Source organism: Passer domesticus, chromosome 18, assembly GCF_036417665.1.
Source record: "Passer domesticus isolate bPasDom1 chromosome 18, bPasDom1.hap1, whole genome shotgun sequence".
Lineage (NCBI taxonomy): Eukaryota > Metazoa > Chordata > Aves > Passeriformes > Passeridae > Passer > Passer domesticus.
The window spans coordinates 7612776-7638240 of NC_087491.1; the positions used below are offsets into that span (position 1 = coordinate 7612776).

At 47.5% G+C, this 25465-nt stretch overlaps 2 protein-coding genes and 1 long non-coding RNA gene across 14 annotated transcripts in view; 1 reads left to right on the top strand and 2 right to left on the bottom strand.

Moving 5' to 3' along the window:
• SPTAN1 (spectrin alpha, non-erythrocytic 1) overlaps nucleotides 1–6841 on the top strand; it is a 45870-nt gene extending 39029 nt beyond the window's left edge. For 9 of the 10 annotated variants that reach the window (XM_064393677.1, XM_064393678.1, XM_064393679.1 and 6 more), the window contains 7 exons: nucleotides 566–583; nucleotides 3664–3718; nucleotides 4235–4431; nucleotides 4814–4867; nucleotides 5261–5407; nucleotides 5693–5840; nucleotides 6518–6841. In XM_064393677.1, the coding sequence (XP_064249747.1) occupies nucleotides 566–583; nucleotides 3664–3718; nucleotides 4235–4431; nucleotides 4814–4867; nucleotides 5261–5407; nucleotides 5693–5840; nucleotides 6518–6643 (745 nt within the window). In that variant the 3' untranslated portion in view covers nucleotides 6644–6841. The remainder of the gene's footprint in view (nucleotides 1–565; nucleotides 584–3663; nucleotides 3719–4234; nucleotides 4432–4813; nucleotides 4868–5260; nucleotides 5408–5692; nucleotides 5841–6517) is intronic. The other variant, XM_064393674.1, reaches the window with a different exon arrangement.
• Nucleotides 5125–14458, bottom strand: DYNC2I2 (dynein 2 intermediate chain 2). 3 transcript variants are annotated; one of them, XR_010349032.1, is made up of 10 exons: nucleotides 13527–14458; nucleotides 12683–12937; nucleotides 11905–12014; nucleotides 10728–10885; nucleotides 10193–10302; nucleotides 9334–9501; nucleotides 8722–8951; nucleotides 7861–8018; nucleotides 6910–7243; nucleotides 5125–5968 (listed from the first exon to the last, which is right to left on the bottom strand). XR_010349032.1 is itself a non-coding variant. In XM_064393682.1 (9 exons), exons 1-9 carry the CDS (start codon nucleotides 13989–13991, stop codon nucleotides 7005–7007), a joined length of 1893 nt encoding a protein of 630 aa, XP_064249752.1. In that variant the 5' UTR covers nucleotides 13992–14458; the 3' UTR covers nucleotides 5125–7004. The 3 variants fall into 3 exon arrangements, 1 of the variants encoding a protein (XP_064249752.1); XR_010349031.1 differs by having other exon boundaries at nucleotides 5125–6020; XM_064393682.1 differs by having other exon boundaries at nucleotides 5125–7243.
• A 4121-nt stretch (nucleotides 14459–18579) lies between these two features.
• Nucleotides 18580–24853, bottom strand: LOC135283169 (uncharacterized). The gene is made up of 2 exons (XR_010349033.1): nucleotides 23745–24853; nucleotides 18580–22615 (listed from the first exon to the last, which is right to left on the bottom strand). It is a non-coding gene; the product is annotated as an uncharacterized LOC135283169 (long non-coding RNA).
• Nucleotides 24854–25465: the final 612 nt, after the last annotated feature.

The following is a 25465-nucleotide window of genomic DNA, read 5'->3' on the forward strand; positions in this document are numbered from 1 at the left end:
ATCCAGGACTTCATTTTTCTCCTGTTATTCCTGAACTAGGCTGTAGCACAGCTGGGGAGGTGGAGCACAAATAGCTCCAAGCAGACTCTGAAGTGCCAGCAGCATTTCTGTTAATGCCCCTGTAGTATTGAGCAGTGTATTGGGAATCTTACTGGCGTTCAAATAGAGAAAGAATATGTGAAAAGAGCTTAAAACTTTGTAATCATTTCCCTGGGCTACTGTCTAATAATAACTTTATCTAAGGAGAGGGAGTAAAGATATAACAACTGTGTTAGAAATAAAAAGTCTCAAGGTTGAGCATTGCAGGTGCCTGCACTCAGTCAGTGCTGTCAGCAGCTCTGACAGGTTCTGTTTGGGGGTCAGAGGAGGTGAGTTCTGTTCTATGTAACCCTGTGATTCTCTCTCTGTGTGTTTACAAATAGTTCTGTATGTGTCTTCATGAAATAATTAAATATAAATATGATTTTTAACTTTTTGATGTTTGCTTCCCACCCAAATCTGTATATCTCTCTTACTGTCTTGTCTCTGTCCTGCTGCCTGATGTTTGGATCTTCACATTCTACAGGACTTACCTGCTAGATGGGTTAGTATTGAATTTTGTATCTTTCAAATTTTGGTGATGTGTTCTGCTCTGTGTGTTTTCTCCTGTTGTTACATCGCTTGTGAAAGCTGTGCTCAAACCCCTCTTATTTAAAAAGAGCAACCTTTTGCTGAGGTGCACAGACACAGGAAACAAGATTTTGGAGTAGTTTGTTATGTTTCTATTGGCTTATAGCTATCTCCTAGTCAAAAGCAGATTTACGACAGGCAGCCACTGGCACACCAAGGAATTCCTGACTTTTGCTCTTGCTTTCTCTGAGGGCTTGCACAGGAAAAGGCCCTTAAGCTGAGAAGATATATGAGAGTGTAGCTCCTTTCCAAAGGCAAACTATTCTGGCATTTCTAGTTCTTCAGCTTAAGAGATTTGCCTAGTGCAATAAAACATTTGACCATAACTGTTCTGAGAACAATGAAACTCCAAAGTTGTGATAAGGAGAAGGGAAGATTCTTACAACATTTTGCTGATATTATATGTCTTAAAACCCTGTAGTTTGCAAATATGAACTACACATTTTTAATCTGCTGCAGAACCATGGCCCACACAGATTTTAGCCATGACAGGAGGAAACCAACCTTCCAACATGAATTCAAGAAGCTATTGGAATTTGCCAGCAGTTTTAAGCCCAGTCTGTGTCCACAGCAATGGCTCCTGATGAGGATGTGTGCTGGCCATTTGTCTGGAAGTGGAAAGGAATTAATCAGATCTTTAAATGCCTTCAGACTACCAAAGCCTCTGCAAATGTGTCTGTCCAGTTAAATTCCTTCAGCAGGATGAGTCTCAGCACAGTGGAAGCTTTGTGATAAGTTGTGATGTCAAATGGCAGCAGTCTCTGGACCAGGGCAGATGCTGTGTGTGAGCCTGTGCTCAGGGCTGGAGGAGGCCAGGGCCTTGCTCCTAAAGAGAAAGCTTTTCCTAATAGAAGGTGGAATATTCACAGATAATTCTGCTGCTTAGTTGCCCTGTAATGATCACAGTCTCTTGTGTTCTGCCAGACAAAAATAGTGTGCCCTGGTTTTGTTGTACAGTTTAATGGAACAGAGCAGATTTTCCTGGAATGGGTGCTGAATTCCCTGCTCCTTTGTCAAGTAGTGATGTAGATTAGTTCTGGTGTCCAAGAACGAGTGAACAGAAAGGAGCCATTCACTGAAAGACGCAGGGTCAGAGTTAGAGATCCTCATGCCAGGCTCTTTTGTTGAGCAAATTACCAGAGGGCTGCTGATATGACAGGCAGAATTTGTCCCTAATTCTCTGTGAATAGATTAAAAACGTGGATTTAGTTCCAAGAGGCACTGGCTGTGCTTAGCCTGGCTTGGCGAGAGGGAAGGCAGAGCTTCAGGGAAGTGTCAGAAGAAGAGCTGCCATGCACACTCCTTGCTTTGCAGCTTGTGCATGCCCAGCACTGCCTGAGAGAGGTGTTCTTGGGGGAAGGGAGGAAGAACAATTTGGAGTTTAGGAAAAAAAAATGCTTTTAAACAATCTGTTGATGAGCTAACTGCAAAATTTCAGTTTGTCTCTTACTGAGACTCACTTATTTGTGACTTACATGAAAATAATAACGGTTTATTTTTGTGTATGTGCAACCAGCATTTAAATAATTTTCTCTCATTAAGTACTTGCTTGTGTTTGCTGCAAGGCAGTGCTGGCTTGGAGTGTGGCTCCACTGCAGTGGCCGTGTTTTGGTGTGTTCTTTCCTCTGTTCTTTCTTTCTTCCTTTTTGGAATTTACTTGGTTTCTTTCCTTTGACTAGCATAGCATATCGTCGTGTCATTCGTGTCTATCAGTATGAAGTTGGGGATGATCTATCTGGAAGGTTTTTTCCTCTTATTTTCTTACCTCACTTTGGTTTTCAAACGCACTTGTTAATTCCAAGGCTCGCTTTCCTTCCAACTAACTTTCACGGCTTAGAGATGCTTGGAGGTTTGTTTCCCTGTTGGTTCTTTCCACGGTTGGTTCCCAGCTTCCTGCTCAAGGCTCTGGGCGTGTGCTTCATCTCTAGGCAGGCGTTGAGTCTGAGCCTTAACCCTGTGGTGAGAAACACCCAGATGTTTGGTGCATTTTCATTGCTACAGAGTGATTCAGCACTTGAAATCCCCATTCTCAAGAAGATCAAAAAACATGTGGGAAGACAGAGTCCAGTGGGGATGAAAACCTGGTTTTAGTGACTGAAATACCAGAGATTCAGGTTTCAGGAACTTTAATATCCCAGAGTCAGAGGACACCCCACCTGCACAGCACCCAGACTCACTGTCCATGTGTGGGTCATCCAGTGCGAGCTCTCACCGTACGTGTTGGAAGGACAGAGATTCCCAAACACGGCTGCTTAGAGATTGCTTGGGATCTTGGGGTGGGGGAAAAGCAGCATCCAGAGACTGTCCATAGCTAGTCTGTATGAAGGAGATCTTGGAGCCCCTGGCCACTGTGGGGACCTGCATGTAAAGCTCAGGGTATAAATCACTGGGCAGAGTGGCTGAACCTCAGCTGCTCTGGGTGCAGCATGGAGAGGTGGGGTGGGAAAGGCACCTTTCCACCAGGCACTGCTGAGCAGCAGAGGTCTGTAGCTCTCTGCAAGGATTATGCCACATTAAGATTACTTTTCAACCAAACCAGTAGTTCTCACCATCTTTTTTTGCCCTCATTTTCCCCTTTGTAACACACCTTCGTAGAGCTCCTGTACCTGACTGCAAATACAGCCCATCCCCAGTGACTCACCTGCAGTTGGTGTGTGTGGTGTGTGCTGGGCACGGGGCAGGGGGGTGGGACTGCACTAAATTCTAATTCCATGAGGTCCAGCAAAGCGGGTGCTTTGAGTCTGGCATGAAGTGTGGCTGCTGATCACATTGCCTTTCAAATGGGGCTAGAAATTAACTAAATACAGAAATAAGAATCAGACAAAATGTACAGTGTCAGTCTGAAATAGGATGAGTCAGAATAAACAAAACACAAAACCAGTGTATAAATATCTGAAAGGATTTTTCATTTCAAGGAAGGACTGTTAATTTCAAGCCCCACATGCCATTTTTTTGTGAGATAAGTGCCTTCTCTCACTGTTGTTTTGTGTTTAGGTCGTGTATGGTGGAGGAATCGGGAACACTGGAGTCACAGCTAGAAGCTACTAAAGTAAGTGATGGGCACCTGTGGATAAAACAGCATTTCCAGCTGGCTTGGGAACACAGAGTGGGAAGGGAAATGCATGGAATTGTGTGGGAAAATCTTAATTGATTTTAGACATTTGTAATACTGAAGAGACCTCTGGGATTATCTGTTTACATATCTGATGTCTGCTTACATTGCAGGCCATTAAACAACACTGATGTAGTTTTTCTTTTTTTTTTCCTTTTTCCTAAAGGAGGTGGGGTAGGGCAGAGAGGATACAGTATTTTTAGCACATTTCCTAATAAGAAGTTTTTTAGTTTCCAGAACTGCTTTGCAAGCTCTGGTTTCCAATAGTGAGCATGAAGATGAACATTGCTTTGAATCTTATTTCACAAATCCCAGCATGTGGACATAAAGTCCTAGGAGAAAAAGAAGAGAATAACCCTTCCTCCCCTCCCAGCCTCTGTTCTAACTTTTTTAAGTTGAGAGGGGTTTTTTTGGTGGTCCATGATTTCTCTCCTCTTTGCTCCCTTCTCACAGCGCAAGCACCAAGAGATCCGAGCTATGAGGAGCCAGCTGAAGAAGATTGAGGACCTTGGAGCAGCCATGGAAGAGGCACTTATCTTGGACAACAAATACACAGAACACAGCACTGTGGGGCTGGCACAGCAGTGGGACCAGCTGGACCAGCTGGGGATGAGGATGCAGCACAACCTGGAGCAGCAGATCCAAGCCCGGTACTGCCTGGCCCATGTGTGGTTTGAAGTGTCTGACTGGGGTGGGAGGAAAGACAGGAGCCACAGCTGCCCATGCCTGCAGCCAGCCTGGCATGGTCTGTGCTGAAGTCTCCTGTGCTCAGGACAATGGATGCAGTGAGCTTGTACATGCCCACCACCTCCCAGTTCCCTTCAGAGGGATGAAGTGAGCAGTTTTGGAATAGCTCCTTCTTGGCCATGAGCAAGGGTGGGATCTTAGTAGAACAGTTTTATTTTGTGGAATAAGTGTGTATAAGTGTTCCCAATGGAATGGCTGTTTGCTCCTTTGTCCTCACCGTGTGGTGCAGCCACTGGACTCAGAGTACTACAGCTCAGGAACTCAGCTTTGCTGCTTCCTTTTCAGGAACACCACTGGAGTCACCGAGGAGGCCCTCAAGGAGTTCAGCATGATGTTCAAGTGAGTTGCAAGGAACACAGGCCAGAGGAAGTTTTGGGACTTATTTTTGGCACGTGGATGGCTCCTGTTTGCAGGGTCCATTTGTGGCTCCTTTGTTGTCTGCCCCACTTTGTGCTGAGCTGCTCCATTCCCTGCCAGAGGGCAACAGCCTGCAGCCCCTGCTGCTGACAGTGCCAATACACTCCAGCTGGGAATACAGCTGGGGTTTTTTTTGGTGGGGAAGGGATGATTTTTAAGCAAAGTTAAGAATTTGTGCATATTTTTCATGTATGTATTTATTGATACAAACTCATTTGTACAGAATAGGGGCTGGTTATAACCTTGATCTAGTTTTCAGCTCACTTTACAGCTCTCAGAACTCAACAACTGACACACGTGGCTTTATGTTTTTAGGCACTTTGACAAGGACAAATCTGGACGACTTAACCACCAGGAGTTTAAGTCTTGCTTGCGCTCTCTCGGCTACGATCTGCCCATGGTTGAGGAAGGAGAGCCAGACCCTGAGTTTGAGTCTATTCTTGACACTGTAGATCCCAACAGGTGAGTTGGACTTTCTGTACTGCAGTAGACATGGAGGTGTTGGCTGGGGAGTTGGTTGGAAGGTCCTTCACAGGCTGAGAGCTTTGGCTGTTTTTACAGTGACTCATGTGAAAGCCTTAAGGAAGGCAAGACTGACATTTGTAAAGAAGAAACGCACTTTGAGAGAATGATCTGGTGTTGAGTCTCCTGCGCTAAGACTTTCACTTGTTCCAGAACAGTTCCAGCCCCTCTCTGGAGGGCCTGGCAGTGCAGTGTCTGGGTGCTCACACTGTGTTTCGCTGGCAGGGATGGACACGTCTCGCTGCAGGAGTACATGGCCTTCATGATCAGCCGGGAAACGGAGAACGTGAAATCCAGCGAGGAGATCGAGAGCGCTTTCCGCGCCCTCAGCTCCGAGGGGAAGCCCTACGTGACCAAGGAGGAGCTCTACCAGGTAAGTGCTGGTTGTTGACCCCAGGGAGGAACACACAAGACTTCTGCTCATAGATACAGCCCAGCACTAATGGCTTGGAGGCTCATGTCAGTGGGGCTGAGTCAGTTCTGACCGTGCCTGGGGATCCCCTGCAGCAAACAGAAATTGCTGTGACAGTCCTATTCTGTTGCTTTCTTGGCTCTACAGAGGAAGAGGAAAAGTTTTAGCTACCAAAGAACTGCTCAGGTTGAATAAAACAAGAGCTAATCAAAGGTCTGTAAGGGAGTGCACTATCCTCAGAACTTCTCTTCCATCATTTGGGAAATTAGATGGGGGATGTTTCTCCAGACAGCAAATTCAAAGGAAGAGCTTGAGCCTAAGTTTAGACAGTATGAACATCTCCTCCCTCTCACTGCCCTGCCAAAACAGCAAGTTTTTCCTGTCTGAATACCACTAGCTGGCAGGGAAATAAAGAGTTTGCAGTGCTTCCTTGTCCCAGTTACCTGCTCTGTCTTCGGTTCGGTGGGAAGACTCTGGTCAGGCCTTCCAACCCTTAACCAAATAGTGCCAACAGCCAGAGCATTCCCATGCTGGGTGTAGTGCTGCTCTGGTTTCTGCCCCGGGGAATGGGAGGGCTGCCTGTCCATGCCCCTTGGCAGCCCCAGAGCCCTCTCACCCCCACGCTGTCTCTCTTTCAGAACCTGACCCGGGAACAGGCCGATTATTGCATCTCTCACATGAAACCCTACATGGATGGCAAGGGCAGGGAACTGCCTTCTGCCTACGACTACATAGAATTTACACGTTCACTCTTTGTGAATTGATCTGAAACACTAGCACCAAAAGATGCAAAGGACATGCTCACGTTTGCTGACTGTAGCTCTGCATGTGTCTCTCTCTCTTTGTGCTCTACAATAATCAGTGTTACTTTATGATGTAACCTTAAAGTGCTTAGCTTAAAACTCTTAGGGAAAAGAAACATGTTGCAGTGTGCTTGAATAAAAGTTACTGGTCGAACCACATCATCTTGTGTTTAATGGTTAAATGCAAATTTAACTGTTCTGTGGAGGCAACTCCAGCTGTTGGTTACCTGTGTTTTCCAGGCCAACACTAGAACAGGTGAGTGGGGAATTGTTCCTGGAGTCAGGGCAGTCACAAGCTTCACACAGCTGTTGTGCTGCTCCCTCAGTCCATGATCTCACTTGCCAGCTGCTCCAGGTGACTCATTTCCCTTGGTCCCTGCTCGGTGAAGTCGGAGCTCAGCTGCCAGACTTTGACTGTCCCAGCAGCATCCCCTGCTGCCAGGAGCCGCGTGTGCTTGGTGTTGAATTGCAAACAGTACACGGGGCAGTCACTCACAGACTGCTTCAGGGACACTGTGGGCTTCTGCGTGCTCCTGGCCAGGTCAAACAGGTGCACCTCTCCTGCAGACACAGACATTCATTGCAGCTTCATGGCAACAGACATTGTATCAGCAGGTGAGTATCTGCTTAGTCTGGCACTGAGAGTTATTTTTAACCTGTTTCCCCCGCTGATGGTGTCTAGGCTGTGACAGACAGCTGACATTACTGCAGGCAGCATGGATTTGTTCTACTGTCAGAAACCTGAAACCAGCTTGCCAAATTCTGTGAAATCTCCATTCTTTAGCTCAAAAATGTTTGGGCAATTTTTCTAAGGAAAAAGTTTTCGTTTTAAACCATTAGTTCTGGAAGTAGATGTCAAAAACAAGCTGGAAATAGATCTAGCCACAGTGATCTTGCTGTGCTGTATTCCTGTGAATGACTGTGGCAACAGATTTAAAGGTACCATCAGAAGTGAAAAATAACTGCTGGATCACCTTGTTAAAGGTACCATCAGAAGTGAAAAATAACTGCTGGATCACCTTGTTAAAGTTATAAATTACTCCTTTGTACTAATTACACAGTGAAAACAACGGCCACTGCTCTGTGTTTGTGGGATCTGCTAATCAGTACAATCGACCTGACTAAATAATACACACTCTTAATTTTATGCTCAAGAGGAGACACCTGCAGTTACTTGCCTTCCCCAGATGCAGCTGCAAAAACCAGTGGTCGAACTGGAGACCAGCATACACAGAACAGGTATTTCTTTGATAACTGTAGAGCAAAGAGGGGCTGTGTCTGCAACATGGAGTGCAAGTGAACTTGTCCGTCAGTCCCACAGCTCAGAAAGAGGTTCCTGGGGGAGAGAGGAAGCAAGAAACAGCTCTTTTTGTTTTATTGCTAACGATAAAGAACAGAAATCAGTCAAGGAGCATGACCTCGGACAATATTCCTGCTTTGTAAAGGTCTGTGTTTCCTAAAGCAGCACTTGCCAGGCTGTGCTGTGGGCTGTTTGTTACTGCCCTCAATTAAGCTTAATGAGGGCTTGTATTGACCGCTGATGGGTTGTGGCGCAGGGCTGCCTGAGAACTGCTGATCTAGAGCTGGGCATTGTTCAGCTGGGCTTGTCTCATGCAAATTAAAGGCAAACCTGGGCTGTCAGCATGTTTCACAGAAACAGGGCTCGGGGCCTCCACGGATGGTGGGTGAATTGCTGGCAGAGATGGGAGCTTCTCATTTAAATTATGGCAGCTACTAATGTCATAAAAATCTTGAGCAAGATACTTAGTGATCTGCCCAAGTGAAGGACTTTTTAATCTCCTTGGTTTTAAATTGAGTTTTAATTGTAACAAACAGGATCATCTAAGGAAGATGCCAATATTCCTCGTGTGCCCACATGCAGCAGTCCAGTAGGCAGCTTCACCAGAGCCAAGGGATGGGGTTTTTTCCCCACAAGTGCAAGTTCCTAATGCCAGGTGCCCCTTTTTGGAACTCGTGCACACCCCCAGGGGCTATTTTGTGTTTGGAGCCAGTGATCGTGTCCCACACGCAGCACTTGCCTGTGGAAGGGCGAGCAGCTGACGGAGTACACGGGCCCGGCGTGAGGGGCGAAGGCGAGTTCTGCCGGAGCCCTGAGGGGAGCGGCGCCGGGCCGCGGGACAGCCGGGCCCCGCGCTCTGCTGGAGCAGCGCAGGGCGTACCCGCCCTCCACACCCACCACGAACACACCCGCCTCGAAGTGGGACAAGGACAGCGAGGTCACCCCCACGGCTGCCTCTCCCCAGGGCACCTGGCAAGGAAGGAGAGACAGAGCTGGTGTGAGCTGGGGCTCCCCGGAGAGGCAGGGCCTGCTGGGACCCAGCGGGCTGGGCACAGCACAGCTTGTGACAGCTCGAGTTTGTAGCACTGAATCCTTCCTACAAATGGCTCCACATGAATTAACACTACAAGCAAGTTCTCCATCCTGGCACCTTTAGAGCATGGCAAGACCTCAGATGTTGTCAGTCTTCCAATAATGATTTCTATATGGCAAAGGAGCTGTGGATCAAGGGTGTGTATGTTCAGAAGGGGCTTTTCCTGGCCCTTCTTGTAGCAGGGCAAGCTCTGACACTTGGGCTCCAGGGTTCAGAGTGTTTTTATGGAAAGAGCACTCTTTGAGCTGCTCAACTCACCTTCTTCAGCCGAGTGCTGCGAGGGATCTGCTGAGCCACGATGGCAAATCCTTCAGCCAAGGCCAGCCGCCCATCCCGCTCCTCCCTCCACACCAGGATCTTCCCATCTGTCGCCACACTCAACAGCCGGGCGTGGTTTCTGTGCTTGGTGTCAGGTAACCAGTTAACCTGTTCCAAATGCCAAATGCCATAGCTCAGGACAGTCACAACTGCCCAGCCATGCGGCCTGCAGTGGCACAGGAGCAGAGCCAGGCACCAGCCTGGTACCAAACGAGCTGGGAGCTAGCACAGACTGATGCAAGGAGAGAAACACATCCAGTGTCTAGGGCTGAATCTCCATTACAGTTTCTATGGCTCACCTGCCCTCAGTTTTGGGATGGCATTTATGGGCACTTTCAACCAGCTCCAAACAACAGCATTTTCCTGAGTAGCAGATGTGAAAAATACACAGAATCTCCAGAGTCACAAGGCTCCAGAAAGGCAAAATCCTTAGGAAGCCAGACTGCATGACATGCTTGTAAATCCCCTTAAAGCATGTGGCTTTAAGCTTCCAAGGATCAGTGACACTTTACCATTTGTGTTTTTAAACCACTCCAAGTATCACTGGCTGCAGCTCCCTTAATAAAAAATTAGTTTGGGAATCAGTCTGCTTTTCACTTATCCTGGCAGTAAGAAGCTATTTTTTTACAGGCTGTCTGTTCTGGAACTAGATTAGGGGGGAAATAGCCAACCAAAAAAGAATGTAACTGCTGAAATGTCTGTGAACTGCCCGGCTGTGGATGGGAACCAAAGGGATGACACAGAGCAGTGGCAGCTCTCACCTGGCCCAGCCCTGTCTGCTGTCAATGTTCTCTGTTACCTGATAGACCGGGTCAGTGTGGGTGTCATCTGTCATCCCTGTCCTCCAGATCACAGGGTCTTCTGTCCTGCTGGTGTCCCACACCACCAACTCCCCGCTGAACAGGCCACCTGAAAGGACAAATACAAAACATCTCAGGTCTGACAGCCCAGAACAGATGCACAAATGGAGCAATGGTGGAAACAGAACCACCAGCTTCAAAGGCTGGGCAGTTCTGTGCAAGGCAAAGCCTGTTCTGGTGTAAGAGAACATTGCTCTGCTGAAATAAGTTTATTCCCTTACAGCCAGGGCTGGATTTCCTTCTGTCACCTCCCTCTGAGAAGGGGATATAAAGGCAGGTGTCACTGAAGAAGCAGCAAGTCCCAGTTCAGATGTAACAGTGCACTTATCTGTGTAGGTAGGCATTAGTTCCTCAGTTTGAGGAGCTGCAATGCTGTTCCTTTACAGGAAATCTGAGGCTGCACTCAGAGAGAGAAACCAAAGGTTGCAGGAAAAGGGTACATTTCAAGCATGGTCTGAGGTAAGAACAACCCACCAGCTATCAGTGATGGCTGGGAGGGGTGGAAAGCCAGGCACATGACAGAACTGGGAACATCCACCACCAGGTCAGGGTGCTGTGGATTCAAGCCTCTTCTGTCCAGATTCCAGGTACAAACATAGGATTTTTCTGTGCTCCAGTCCCCATCGTCCAACCTGAAAAACAAACAGCTACAGCAGAGGATTCCAGTCCAACAGAGCTCAGAGATTCCCCACTGGTCACCTCAGTGTGCTGCTTTGGGTCCCATCATGAAGGAATCATGAGGAGATGGAAGTTCTCTGGGGGCTGGTTTGGACAGGATGTGACAGAGAACATGTCTGTGCTTACCTCAAAGTGGCAGCCAGTAAATTTTGGGTACAATTTCCCTATTCCAAGACCTACTCACTATTCAAATAATGGGAACAATCAAAAGGGTGCATATGGAAAGTTCATGGAAGGAATTCTGCTGAGGGTACCCACAGACACAGAAACCACATCCTCATCTGCAAACAGCTGCAGATGGGAGAGCAGAAGGAGCAGCTAACATACGGGTTTGCCCTGTTTCACTCCTCCCTATGCATTCCCTCATGAAAACCCTTTTTGCTGGGGTTTTTAATCTAAGGAAAGGGGAGCATTAAAAAAAGGCAGCAACAGGGCCAAGAACGAGGGGGCTGCTACAGACATTAATGGATTAGATAAGTGATTTGTGAAACCCTTATTTCAGAAATCCTTAAACATGTTATAACATGTCCATGGCACCAGGCACATGCATGAACAGGTGCCAGGTTCATCCAGGGTGCTCAGAGACCACATTAAACATCATGATCTCAGTGAAGATAAAGTGCATTCTCCCAAACCTCACCTACAGATATTTGCAAGTGCATCTGCTCTTTATATTTTTCAAACAGAATCTACCTAGAAACAAATCAGTAAGATGACGTATCCATTTTCAGGGTGGGGGGAAGGTGGAAGAAATAAAAGATATAATTCAGGACTTGCCTGAGATTTTGTTACTTTGAAGACTAATAATTTAACTTGCATAAGAAGTGTGTATAGATATAGATATATATATAGATATTTATATATATATATGTCAGCTTATTACTGCAGAGAAAGCAAACATATCTAGACCTCAGGTCAGCCTGAGACATCACATCAGCCTCAGCTGCACTCCTAGATCCCTCTGGATACTCACCGGCCGTAGGAACATGCAATGACAGATCCTGTGGCATTCCAGGAAACACTGGTGACCTGCAGGTTTTGATCCTGAGCCTCTGGGTATGACAATGTATGCAAACACAAGACCTGGAAGAGATCAAATCCAAGCACTGAGGCAGCAATCTCTGAACAGAGAGAAATGAGATCCGTGCCCACCCCTGGTGTGACTGTGGGGTTACAGTGTGGGTTTTCCTCAGTCCAAGAATTTATGTGAAAAGGTTGTTGAATCCCTGTTGGGAAACAAGCCTACAACACAACTGTCACTCAAACAGAACCTCTCAGAGACTGCACTGCTCTGGAAGGCTGTGCCTAAGAATTAACAGCAGCTGCCAGGTGTGAGTTTGGCACTCACTGAGCTTCACAAGTAACAGTTTGAAAATGCCAGTCCCAACATATACTGTCTGATACAAATTGCTTCCATTCCTGAGCAGCATGCACTAAACAAACCCAAGCAGGCAGAGCTGCCAACTCACTGACTGCAACTGTTCCTAGATCCCTGCTAGGCTGGAGTGCTCTGAAGGGGCTGAAGAAGAGCCTACACCAACTGCAGGCTTCCTCCTCTCACTCTGCTACAGCTCAGCCACCAGCAGGAAGAACAGTGTTACCAAGCAAGGAGAAAGCTGAAAAAACCCCAAGGCAATCCAACTGGTAATGTTTAATTATTAGAACTTGGCAAAAATAATCACAGCAATAAGGACTAACAACTTAGAGTAACTGAACTCTGCTTGGACTATGACCTGAATTCTGTCACTTACTGTTTCATCCTGATCTGTCCAGTTCACTTCAAAGCCATCAAAGGCATGACTTTTCCAGTTTTTATTTAGTTCTTTGATAACAGTATCCTCCACTCTCTGAAGGAATGACAGAAGCCCAGCGTAATCTACTTGGACTTCTTGCTGCAAGTCTTGGACAGCATCTTTGCTCTGCTCTGTCTGCACCGCAGCATCTCGGGCTGTGTGGGACTGTGCTGCAGCTTCTGCTGTTGAAATTTTCCCAGTCTGGCAAGTTTTCTAGTAAAAGAAGACAGACAGTCTATAATCCGAGCAGAAAGACAAGTGTTGCACAACGCATTTAAAGCACCTTCCCCTTCCTGCTGTTTGACATTCCAGCCCCTCTGCACAGCTCTGGTTAAACACAGGGTACCTCTGTACCTGCCCAGCTCTTGGGGATGCGTTTGTGACCTTCCCATGACCTGACCGGAGGCACAGATGCCCGAATGCCAGACTCAGTGCTCTAAAGCACGGCACGGGAAGGATGGGAGAAGCCAAGAAGGCAGCGAGCTGCAGCGCAGGGAGCGAGCAGCGCGCACGGTGCCAGCGCAGCAGCACCAGCTCTCCAGCTGCGGGCGCAGCCGCTGGGCGGGCTCATTGCCAGCTCGCACACGGGGGCTGGAGCAGCACGGCGCTGACGGGACGGCCCCGCACGGTGCCAACAGCTCCCGGAGCGGGGGGCTCGGTCCGGGCCGCGGCACTGCGGGGGGCGGCGGGTGATCAGGGAGGGACAAGTCGGGCACGATCGCAGAAGGTCCGGGGAAGCGCAGCCGCCCGTGCCCGGCCCGGCGGTGCAAGAGCGCGGAGCGGGGCCGCCCCGGGGTCTCACCGCCTCGCAGCGCGCGCTCCGGGCGCTCCTCCACAGCGACCGCACGTCGGCACCGGGTGCCGTCCTGTCCGCGAACATCCCCGGAGCGGGAGGGCCCGGCGGTCCCGGGGGATCGGGGGCCGCTCCCTGCGGTCCCGGGGTTTCGGGGGTCGCTCCCTGCGGTCCCGGGGGTTTCGGGGGTCGCTCCCGGCGGTCCCGGGGGATCGGGGTCGCTCCCTGCGGTCCCGGGGTTTCGGGGGTCGCTCCCGGCGGTCCCGGGGGTTTCGGGGGTCGCTCCCGGCGGTCCCGGGGGATCGGGGTCGCTCCCTGCGGTCCCGGGGTTTCGGGGGTCGCTCCCGGCGGTCGCGGCCCGTGGCGCTCCCGCCGCCCGCGCCTCCGGTTCCCATGGAAACGGGCGCGCGGTGACGTCACCGCAGCGACGCGCCCGCCGGCCTGCGGGCGGTAAAGTGAGGCGGGCGGGGCCATGTTGGGGACGGGCGGCGCTGGCTCCGTGCGGGAGAGCGGTGCGGCCTTTCCCGGCACCCTCGTTAGAGCCGTGGGTCCGGCGCAAGCCGCTTCTTCCCCTTCAGGTCGCTCTCGCCGCAGCTGCGTTGGGGCCCGGCTGGTCCCGCCGGGGGCGCGGGCGGCAGCGCAGGCGGAGGGCGCGGGGCTGCCAGGAGTTAAGATGGCGGCGGGGCGGGGGCGGCCAAGGCGGGCGCGGGGCCTGGGCCGCCGTGTGAGGGCAGCGCCAGCGCGCTGTGCCCGGGTGGCTGCCCGGGAACGGGGCCGGCGCAGGGCACACGCAGCGCCCGGGCTGTGCTCTGGCTCGTTGCTTTGCCCGCTACCGTCGTTGTTTTTGCTGCGGGAGTTCGGGAATGGGTGCCGAGGGCGGATCGCTGTGGCCGGGCTGGCTGCGCGCCCGCGGGGCCGCTCGCCGGGGAACAGCCCCGGCACCTGCGTGTCCTGTGCCGCTCTTGCCCGCAGGGACAGCTTCTTTAAGTGATTATTCCTAACAGGAATGACTCTGCTTGGAGATTTTTTTCTAACTAACTCATTGGAACAAGTTGATGATGAATGCACAGGCTAAATTTAGTGCTGGCATAAGCAGGCACAGATGCACCAACTTCAGGGGAGTTATTCCGGCTGTTGCTGGGAAGGAGTCTGGCCCGTGTGGAGGAATCAAGACTGCAGCACAGAGTAGGAGCTGAGCAGAGCTCGGCAGTGCTTTCACCTCTTGAGCCCGTTTATATCACAGCTGAGTGCAATGGTTCTGATGAGGAATTTAAAGTACTACACAATTAACAGTGAAGTAAGAGTCCCTAAAATGAATGGTAAAGAGCTCTTATAGCCGTTTTATAGACAGTGAAATGAGCAGAACAAGGTTCAGTGGCATCTCCTTCAAAAGCAAAAAAGTCTCAAAGGAACAGAATCCTCTAGAATTTCCAATCCTGGCTGGAGTGGACCATCATGATACCCCATAGAAGAGACAAGAACGTAAAAGCATAAACACTCTTGGGCTGGACTGATGGCTCTTTTAGCCCTGTCATCTCTCTCTGATCAGCACAGGAGTTGATCTGAATTTCCAGAGTTCAAGCTTGGCATCTCCAGCAGCAGCTGGTTCCTGTGGAAGCACGAGCAATGGCAGTCAGAGGCTGTCTGGATGTAACTGAGCACTTTCCCAGCTCACTGCTCCTGCAGGCAGGCTCCTGGCTTTGGGTCACTGCATGGGGCAGCTTTTCATGTGTTGAAAAACTGACACTAAATATTTGAACCCAACAGCAGAGTATTTTCTTAAAAGGGTCTTAATATTTAAGATTTATCCTCTATAAATAGATCATCTTCAGTCATCAATAAATTATCTTTAATTGCTATGATTAGAGCTGCCAAGGCATATTACTCTTTAGTAAAGGAGTAAATATTATGAGTGTGAATTAATGTACAGGCTGCATCATCATAAAAATGCTAAGCACAAACTGCAATTTAAAAACTTTAAATAACTTGTCAGAGGGAACTTAAGGAGAAAAGTTTGTGGGTTCTTGAGATGGCAAAGAGATAAGAAAACTAGAATTTAGGTATGTGAAACACAGAAATAAATCCATTTTTTTTGCCAGTAGTATGCAAAGTTACTGCAAATGTAGAACATGTTCCCTGTATCGTGGTGCATGTCTGGGCTTTTTCTTCCCTGAGGATGAGAAAGGAGCAAACAGCTCCAGACAAGGACTGTTTTAAGTAACTGCACTTTGATCCTTTATTCCAATTTCTCTGATTTGCTGGGGTTTCAATATATCAAAGGTATTTCAAGAAATCTTACGTTGCTTTTTTTTTTTTTCCCTGGCCTGACAGTATCAGATATATGGATGTTTTTGTCTTCACATCATCAGAAATGAGGCAAAACCGGGGATGAGTGGGGGAGGGCTGTTACTTGCCTGAGGCTACCCAGTCTCTTTTAAGTGGCTGCTTTTAAACGGGGCTGATCTGTGCTTTTTCCTCCCAGTTTCATGAGACAAAGTGTAGGAAGTTTTCACTTTTTACATAATGGAGCAAATCAGCACCAAAAAAACAAGGGAAGGTTGAGGTAAAGAGAAAACAGAAACAAAAGCGACGGGAGAAAACTCAGAAAAAAGCTGCACGCTAGCGTGTGATCGCTGTGACCTGAGCAAAAGAAATACTCGGAGCTGCGTCTCAGTAAATCCCCCCACTAGTGGGTGCAGTCGCTGCCCTCGGTTTGTGATAAATGCAACTATTCAGTTCTGTTGAGGCTCCAGACAGGCGAAACAGGAGATTGTACCCGAAAACGAGAGTGGTAACTGAGCCTTCTCCTTTTACACCTTCCCCTCCATTCCTTCCACCCCAAACAGATGCATGTAAAGACGAATAAAACAACAAGCACAGATCCATCCGGCCATGAGCGAGTTCTTGGACTCAGTCTGGCAGGGGATCGAAGGCATTGCCTTTGGGGCTTGATGACTGTTCAGAGGAACAGAACTTTATAGGTATCCTCGTTTATTCATAGCAAACCGCAGCCAACAAACAAAACTCTTCAGCCAACAGCAAGGGTTTGTTTCAAAGAATTGTCACTCCAGAACCTACTTGTTTCTCCAGCTTCCATAACCAGCAAGACCTAGTGCTGTTCCCTGATAGTTCCTGTCCTGCCCGAGCACTGCTGAACAGCCTGAGGTGACAGATGTGACCTGCCTGAGGCCTGGTACTGAACTATTGCCTGTGCATTAACCAAAGGATGTAACCTGGAGTTTGAAGTGGCTTTTTGCTGACATTTTGTGCTTGTTGTTTGAGTATGGACAATATTTGATCAGTTACTCCCATGTTTCTTTTTTGTTAGAAATTCATGATTTTGAAATTCAGCAGACCTTGAGGGAAGCGAGGTCCCCACAACTCTCAGTGTTGAGCCCATGTCCATGTACCCCACCAGGTGCTCAGTAGCTTGATGAGGGTTCAGGCCCATGTGTGGACTCTGTTACCTCAAGCTGTGTGAATCCCCCAGCTACTTCTTTTCCAGTGCCATCTGTAACAGGCTCATGCATTTTCTCTAATTTGTGACCTCCTTTTCCCTGTCCCCCCCTCCCAAATGTCCCTGCAAATGCTGTGCCCTTTTTGCTTGGAAAACCTAATTTTCCTTCTTAGCAGAAAACATCAGCTTGCTCCTGAAGTCCTGTTATACTAAAAGACATGATACATTATCAAAAGAATCCATCTCCATTAAAACCATGACCTACTGTGCTTTGCAGAATTAGTCGGGGGTTCCTTATAAATATGGGTGCGGTTTCTTGCCCTGTACAGGTATTGTTTATCCCCTATTCATTCCCTCATGATTAATAACGAGACAAAGATTTTAGTGAAGTGTAACCAGCCCAGGAAGGAGCAGGGGGGAAGCTCTGTGGCAGGTGGCAGCAAGTTACCGCCACAGGGGCACAAAGGCACTGCCGGCAGGGCTGGAATGGCAAGCAGAGCTGGCACGGGGCCCAGTGCCATGGATTGTCCAAAGAGGCATCTGTGAAAGGCTCAGGATCCTGAGTCCTGGCTGCCATGGTGCTCTGAACTCGGTGGCAGCTGGGAGTCTCTGCCTTGGGCAGGGGATTGCTGCTGTCAACAAGGTGACTGGCAGTGTCTCTCTCCTTTTGCTCTCAGCAGCCTCTAGTTCCTGCTGAGTTCGTAGCAGCACGTCCAGCATCTCATCTCAGAAATAAAGGTACAATCTGTGCCACTCCTCAAAGGTACCTCACCCTTTGCAGTGCTGACAGCATGAGAGAAAACAGAGATCCCTTAAATTAATCCCATATTCACTAACCATGCATGACTGAAAATTAGTTATCTGTTCTGTACATCACTTCATCAACTCATATTGCATCTGTAGTATCTCAAACAGTTGCTGGAATTTTAACTGCTATGTTTAAAGCCAGTGGTTATATTAGAAAGCAGTGTGGACAGATATTAATCCTCTAAAAGGAGGCTCTTCTTTGCAAAAGTGGTTTCAAAACAGGACATTCAGAATTAAGTTGTTATGTTCCACTGGGTACCATCAGATTTGTCCTTGTGCAAAGCAAGCAAGCAGAATTTGAATGATAGGTCTGGGTTGCTCTTCAGAAATCTCTGTATTTATTTAATTTCAAGCATGCCACTTTAATTTCTGAGCTATTATTTCTATGAACACTGAATGTTCAATAAATACATCTTAGTTTCATTCGGGTATGGATATGTAATTTAAGAGTGGAGAACAAAATAACGTTCCTACCATGTTAGCTAATGCAGCAGGAAAGACAGATTTGCAAGGACTCCTTTTACTGATATAAATTTCACCTCCATTTAGAGAGTTTGCATATTGCCAGATTAGCTAGACCAGCAAAAGCACTTACTGTGAAAGCCACTTCTTAAACAGGAAATAAAAATATCTCATGTGATTTTTTTTTTATCCCAAGTATAACAGAGATTTCAAAGAATCCTGGAATGTATTATACAAGCACAGAGAGATAACTTTACAAACTTATGCACTGCAGAAAGATTATCACCTTCTCAAAAGCACACAGAAGATGAAGGGAAGCAGAGTATCTTGTATAGACAAATTGGATATGTCAGTGCAAGTGTTTTAACTGCTCACAGAAAATGCCAAGTGATTTGTAATGATCACTTTCTTTTTATCGCCTCCCTTTATCTTGTAGCCGAGTGACAGTCTGGTTCTGAGAAATAACAGAATGAACCACCCATACAGCCTGTTTCTGTAACTTCTTTCTTCAGTATATATGTAGGGTTCCCAACACAAGTACTGATCCCAGTCCAGCTTGGAAAAAAAAAGAGGAAAAAAAAAAAAAGGGAAAACATGACAAAACAGGGCTTAAGCAGCATGAATGTGGCTCTCTCTGGAGAAGTGTAAAAGACAATTGCACCAATTACATGCTGGTTTTGGAACTCCGTGTAGCCTAAGCCTATTGAAATATATATTTGTGAGGGGAAGGAGGATGCTCTGGAATGAGGCCTGGAGCTGGAATGCTGTCGTAAAGGCAGCAGTAGGAGGGAGAGCTATAAACTGGCTGCAGTCCTCAAATTTAAAAAAAGGTCCGGAGGAAACATTTAAATGCCAAATTATGTGACACCTTTCATTCCTGTTTTTCCTTTTGTCCTTAATTTTCCATTTAATTGACTGAAACTTTTCCTATTTATGCCACCAACTGTGTAAGCTGGGCTGACTAAAGGCATTTTTATTTTTCTCTACTCTAGCCTGACAAACTGCTTATGCAACAGCTTACACCTTTAATAACGCCAATAAAACTGCATCAGAACTTTAAAAAAACCACAGATTTCTTAGCATCAAGGTCTGAGAGAACTTGCTGCAGTGCTGGCATGTGACAGGAGGCAATTTATAAGGAATTAACTCTGACAGTCACTTTATACAGCTGATTTTCAAAGATCTAGGCACTAAAGATGTGTTAATGAGGGTACTGAGGCTTCATAATTAATTATATTAGCATCTCTTTGTTACTCTCTACAACGGTAGTGGCTGGTTGACATTTCAATGGGAGTCTGGTGGTATTCTTTGTGATTATTATCCAGGAGTACAGTTATACCTCAGCTCCCAGAGGGAAACGCTGCATGTAAATGCCGCTGTGAATTGCAGGGGCTTTTGGAGCTCAGTAAAAGCCCTTGAAGGAGACCCTGCTGGAAACTGAATGGATGTCAGTAAAATTTCTCCAGTCTGGAGTCTCTCTTCAGATATGGACTCTCCTCCCCCTTCCTTTCCCTCCCCCCTTCCTTGCACTGAGCTGGTCCTTCTCACAAGGCTTAGGAACAGCAACATCCAGCCCTTGCTGAATGTCGAGCTCCAGACCCCTAAAGGAAGGAATACTGACCCGAACAAAGCAGTGAACAAAGTAAACCTGAAAATAGGGAATATTTTCATAGGCTTGAATTTTCAGTGCAATAAAAGCAGAGCTGCCAGAAGGAGTCCCAGAAGTGGTGAGTCAGATAATAGACGTACGGCTGTGGTGGGAGGGAAATGGTCTCTACTTTGTTTTATACCACCCCACCCCCCCTTTACAAAGGCAGATGAAATTATTTTCCAGTCATACCACTGCAAAAACAAACATGGAGTTTAAAGGTTATTTCCTTTGTGTGTTTCTGAGAGACATTAGTTTTGACTCCAGAGAGGAAAGGAAGATATTTTGTCAATGACCTCAATTTCTACTCTGAAAGTTTTTGTAGTATCACCTGAGGTGGCAGAGCTGCTCTTTTGTTTACTGATATATTCCACTTGTTTGTGTTAATTTAAAAAAATGTACAATACCAAATTGCTGGTTTTTCACACCAGTTGCAGTTAGAACCTTGCTGTGGTTGGGCTCAGTTAAGGGCACAGTTTGACAAACACCTCTGCTGAGTGAAACTCGTGCAATGTGTTCCTCACTCTCTCATTTCTGACTTCCTGGGACTCTCTTGTAACATTGTTCCTGCATCTGCACCAGGGAACCAGATCAGAGTACTAGTCTGAGTTTAAAAAAAAAGGGGTTGTGGGGACTATTTCTAATTGAAATCAGATTCAGATTCAATTTAACACACACAAAAAGAAAATCACTGGCACAATGCAGGAACAATGTAAAGGGGAAGAGGGGAGGAATGTGTGGTGGCGAATGCATAAGTAGGAACTTCTTCCAAAAAATAGTTTGTCAAACCATGTCCTGAAAGACTTTACTTTCTTCCAAGCCAGAACCACTCTGCTGTGTGTGCAGGTAGAACCTTGCACGCAGAGATTACAGCTGCAGGACTCTCAAAGCTATTGTAATACCAAAAAATAATAACTGTTCCTACAGACTGACACAATTAACCAAATTCCACTCACAGATCATAGTTGGCAACTCATGCAGCATTTTATGTAGCTGAAGTTGGAGACCAGTTCTATTCCTGAGTTCCATCTCTGGCTCTAATGAGCAATAATTCTGAATAACTCTGGCATTCAGTTCACCTACCAGTAAAAGAATTACTTTCCTCACAGAGCTTTTTACATTGAACCAGATTTTTAAAATAAGCTTTGACATTCTCAGATGAAAAGAATAATGTGCACAATGTATTGTTATAGCAAAAACTGTATATGACAGATTCCTACATGTTTTCCTGTCTTTTGTCTCACCTTTCCTGTCACCATACTCCTACACGGGACTCAATACACACCGTAAATGTTTGAGTAATGCCAAATTCAAACTAATGAATTGTCATTAATGTACTTGTTCTTTGCTGAGCAGTGTTGTGTGTGTTTATTTTTATCTGATACTTTTTGGATAGAGACAGAGGTTACTCCCCCTGAGAGTTCAAATATCAATAGTGCTCTACATAACAAGGGAAGTTTTTAATGATTCCCACAAAACTGCTGCCATTTGGTAACAAGACAATGGATGAAATACACTGAGTGTAAAATTTTTGCCTCTAGTGCTATTCCCACAGGACCAAATCTAGAAGTGATAGTCAACTTTGCCTAGGATTCAGCAAGAGCTTTCCTGCTGTAGGACTGAGGAGATGATAAATAAGAGTTTTAAGAACTGGCCAGAGTTAAAATCCTGGAGAGCAAACATTTATACATTGACTCTGTAGAGTTGTTGTCTCCCTTTTAATTTCCCTAAGAGTGGAGAAGATGGAGAGGATCTTCTGTATATCTCTTTGCAGAAGCACAAGGTACAGCTTTATCTCGTCCCCAACATGTCTGAAAAGCTTATGCCTCATGTTCAGAAATGTCTAAAGTTCCATTGACTTTCAATTTAATATTTTAAAGAGTATTTTGACTGCCTCTTTGCATCTAGTGTCTGGGAACAAGCACGGGTGTTATGTAACCATACATCTCTTCATGGATTACAAGCAGGTGCTCTGGTAAGTTAGAGATGGTGTAGAAAAAACAAAATTCAGGTTTAGCAACGATGTCTAATGGATATTTAATAAATAAAAAAAAAACCTAATACAAATAGGATCACTGTATTTATTCAGTGACATATTATTACAACAGTCACTGCCCGTTGTCTGTGTTATGAACTGCTGTCCTGCTTCAAGGCAATTATCAGCCCCAAAATATTTTCATCCAAAGGTTTAAACTGCAACAACTGTGAGGACATGTGGAAGATTCTTCTGCCATTATCTCATCCTTCAGTTCTAACATGAATGCCTGACTGGGATGGTCTGTGAGCAGTGGAGATGAATAAACAGTTGGAGCTGGTATTTGACTGGTGAATGTGTGTGCCAAAGTGTGTGTGGGGAGGCTCAGCAGCTCCTGGGGGCTGCCAGACTGATCTCACACAGCAAACCAGCCCTGAGTCTGCCTGTGGCTCCCAGCGAGCCCTGATGTGCCAGTCAGGCTTTGCTATCAAGTGAAAGCTTGTGTGTTCTTGAAATGTGCCTTCAGCTCACGGTGTATTCAGCAACTTGAAAGCTTTCATACGCTTTAAAAACTTGTCTTGCACTCCAAGGAGGAATCTTTGTTCTTAATAGAGCCCAAGCCTGCAAGTTCTCTGTGGAAAACCAGGCTCTCAGCATAGATGTACAGTTGTTAAGCAGTTTCAGCAATGGAAAAATGATCCTTGTTTTGTATTTCTCTACAATAATTTCCAATTCTTTGGGACGGAAGGCTGTGAAACCATGAGTTGCTATTAATTACACTGACTTACTTGCCTGATGTATGTACGCCCATTTTGCATTGCAGAAATACTTACGGGGAGATGTACTCTTCTTTTTTTCACACATCACTGCATTACATTGGAGAGGATTTTAGCATGTTTTCTGATTTCATTTGCCAAATTGGGGGTTCAAGTTTACAATTTCCAGCTGACTTGACAGTCCAGAAAGTACACATGATTACCAATTATGTCTCTGTCTTGTAGTTACATATCTAACCACGGAAAGAAACACTGGAGATCTGAGCTTTAAGAAGCAAATATGAAATTTCCTTTACAAAGAAAGGAAATTGAGTCTGTTTAGTCAATTCTTGAGGAAAATGTGCAGTTATAACTGTACACTTAAACCCTCAACAGTTATTCAAGGACTAAAAAGGCCTTAGAGGTTAGCTACAGGTCATGAAAATATTAAAAAGATTTGAAGGGAGGTAACTGAGTATTTATCAATAAACCCTCTAGATTTTTGGGGGTTCTTTTGTTACTGTTTCAGGGATATTTATCTCATATTCTTTTAATATTTACATGTATTTATATTCTTTTAAATATATATATAATCAATATACCCATTTTGTTGATAATAGCTAGTTTTAGAGTAGCTAAAACAGATCTTGGAATGTTTTTTTAACAGTAGAGCAGTTAAAATTCATGATTACTTGGTTTTAGATACATCAGAGTATCACCATAACCGTGTACTTCAGGAATACCTGGTAATTTATGCACTGAACAAGGGGTTCTAGCAGGGAACTGACAGTGCCACTTGTTCCTGCTTGGAATTAGCTTTCAAACTTGCCACCTGTATTTCAAATTATAGACCTCCAAAGACTAATCTAGAGAAAAACAATATAGCAGATACAACTGCATAGTCAAGAGACCCAAACAAAACAGAAGGAAGAAAACCAAGCTGCACACATGAGTTTACCTTATCTGAATTGGAAGATATCCACATTAATCAATCTTGGGAGATGCAGACAGAATAAAGAAGAAGTCCTCTCGCTGTGATGGCCTTCAGGAAGGCCTTGAGACATCCTCCCCTTGGGGAGGATTTCATAATCTTGCATTTGTAAAGTTGTGATGCTTTGCTTACCTTTCGTGCCCAGCGGTTACAATTGCTGTGTGTGAAACCAGAGAAGTAAGGGATGGCAGCTCCTCTTCTCCTGCTGTTTGCACGGGGAAGCACAACAAAAACCCTGGGAAGCACAACACAAACCCTGGGAAGCACAACACAAACCCTGCACATGCCACAGCCCTTGTGGGTGGCAGTGGAAGCGAGGACATAGCTGGTGGGAAGTGACAGCTGGGAACACAAAAGAAAAAAACAATGGGGATTTGGAAGCAACAGGTGGGAGCAGGATTCAGAAAAGTCCAGACTTGTGAGGAGGCAGGAACTAATCCAGGCCTCACTGAGTAGGTCCAGCAGAAGAACAACTTGAGGAGGCAAACCCAGGAAACGAGCAGGAAGACTGTGCTAATGTATGACTGGGGAAGCAAATACAGACAGCAAACTCTACTGCATCAAAACTCTGCTTGTTTCTCAACCCAGCCTGTATCCTAGCACTCATCTGTGAATGATATGCTGCTGCTTTTGATAGAAACTCTGACTCGGCTACTCCTTTAAGAGCAAAGGCTGTAGCTGTGGAGCTGCACTGAGCTCTTCCACGACAGGTGGACAGGAAAGGGACAAAAAGGGTTATTTAAAGTCTGCCTGCCCTCGGTGCAGTGGCAGGTGTACTGGCAGGCAGCGCTGTGACCTTCTGGGGTAGAGCTCGCCAGGAACAGAGCTGGATGTGACTGACAGGCTCTGTGCCTTCCACACAGAATGTCCCAAGTTATTTATATGGGTTTGTTTAGTCTCCAGGAGGCTCGGGGGCACCTCACTGCTCTCCACACCCACCTGAAAGGAGGGGTGGGAGCTGGGCTCTTCTGCCTTGCCTGCAGTGAGAGGCCTTAAGCTGAGATGGGGGATTCTGATAAGATATTTGAGATTTTTCGAAGCCACCATCCCTGGAGGAGTTCAAGAGGAGTCCGGATCTGGTTCTGGGTGATGTGCTCTAAAGCTTTGGGGGTTACAGTGGTTGTACTGGGTGAACATTGGACACGAGGTTCTTAAAGGTCCCAACCTCGGTGATTCCATGACTGTTTTGTGCCATGTCCCAGGTAAGGCAGGCAGCGCGGGGAGACGCGGGTGCACATCCCCAGAGCGCGGCCGGCTGGGAACGCGACCGCGCTCCCGGCAGGGAAGCGCTGAGCCTAGAACCGGGGGAACCCCTCACGCAGCACGACCGCAGCCTTCCGAGCACCGCCTGGGGGCCGGGGGTCCCGAAGCGCATCCCTGCCCCTCGCTGTGCCCCGGTCGGGAGAGGGGGCGGGCCCCGTCCCGGCCGCACCGAGGGGTCGCTGCCCCCGCGGGCCGTGAGGGGACGGGGCGGGACGCACGCGGCCTCGCGCGCGCCGCCATAGCGAGGCCGCGCGGGCACGTGGAGCGCGCGCATGCGCGGGCCCTTCTCCTACACACCCCGCGCGCGCCCCCGCCCTCCCGCGCGCGCCGTCCTCTGTGTCTCCGCGCCGCGGCCACGCCCCCCCACTGCCCTCCCCGGCCAATGAGCGCCCGGCTCGGGGCGGTCGGGGGGCGCGGCCTCCCCACGGCTGCGCACGCGGGACCTCCCCGGCGTGTGTGTGTGTGCGCAGAGCAGTGCGCCTGCGCATCGCACCGCCCGCGGCACAGCGCGCCCGGGGCGGGGGGCTCGGTGCGCACGCGCGGTGCGGCCGCCGTGGCCCGGCCGGGCGAAGGGGGGGGCCGCGCATGCG

Coding starts and splice junctions, on each gene's coding strand:
- DYNC2I2 (XM_064393682.1), bottom strand. CDS start 13,991: ATGGCCCCGCCCGCCTCACTTTACCGCCCGCAGGCCGGCGGGCGCGTC. Junction 12,015..12,682: donor GGACAGATCAGGATGAAACA/GTAAGTGACAGA, acceptor GATCTCTTCCAG/GTCTTGTGTTTGCATACATT. Junction 7,244..7,860: donor TGCAGCTGCATCTGGGGAAG/GCAAGTAACTGC, acceptor CTGTGTCTGCAG/GAGAGGTGCACCTGTTTGAC.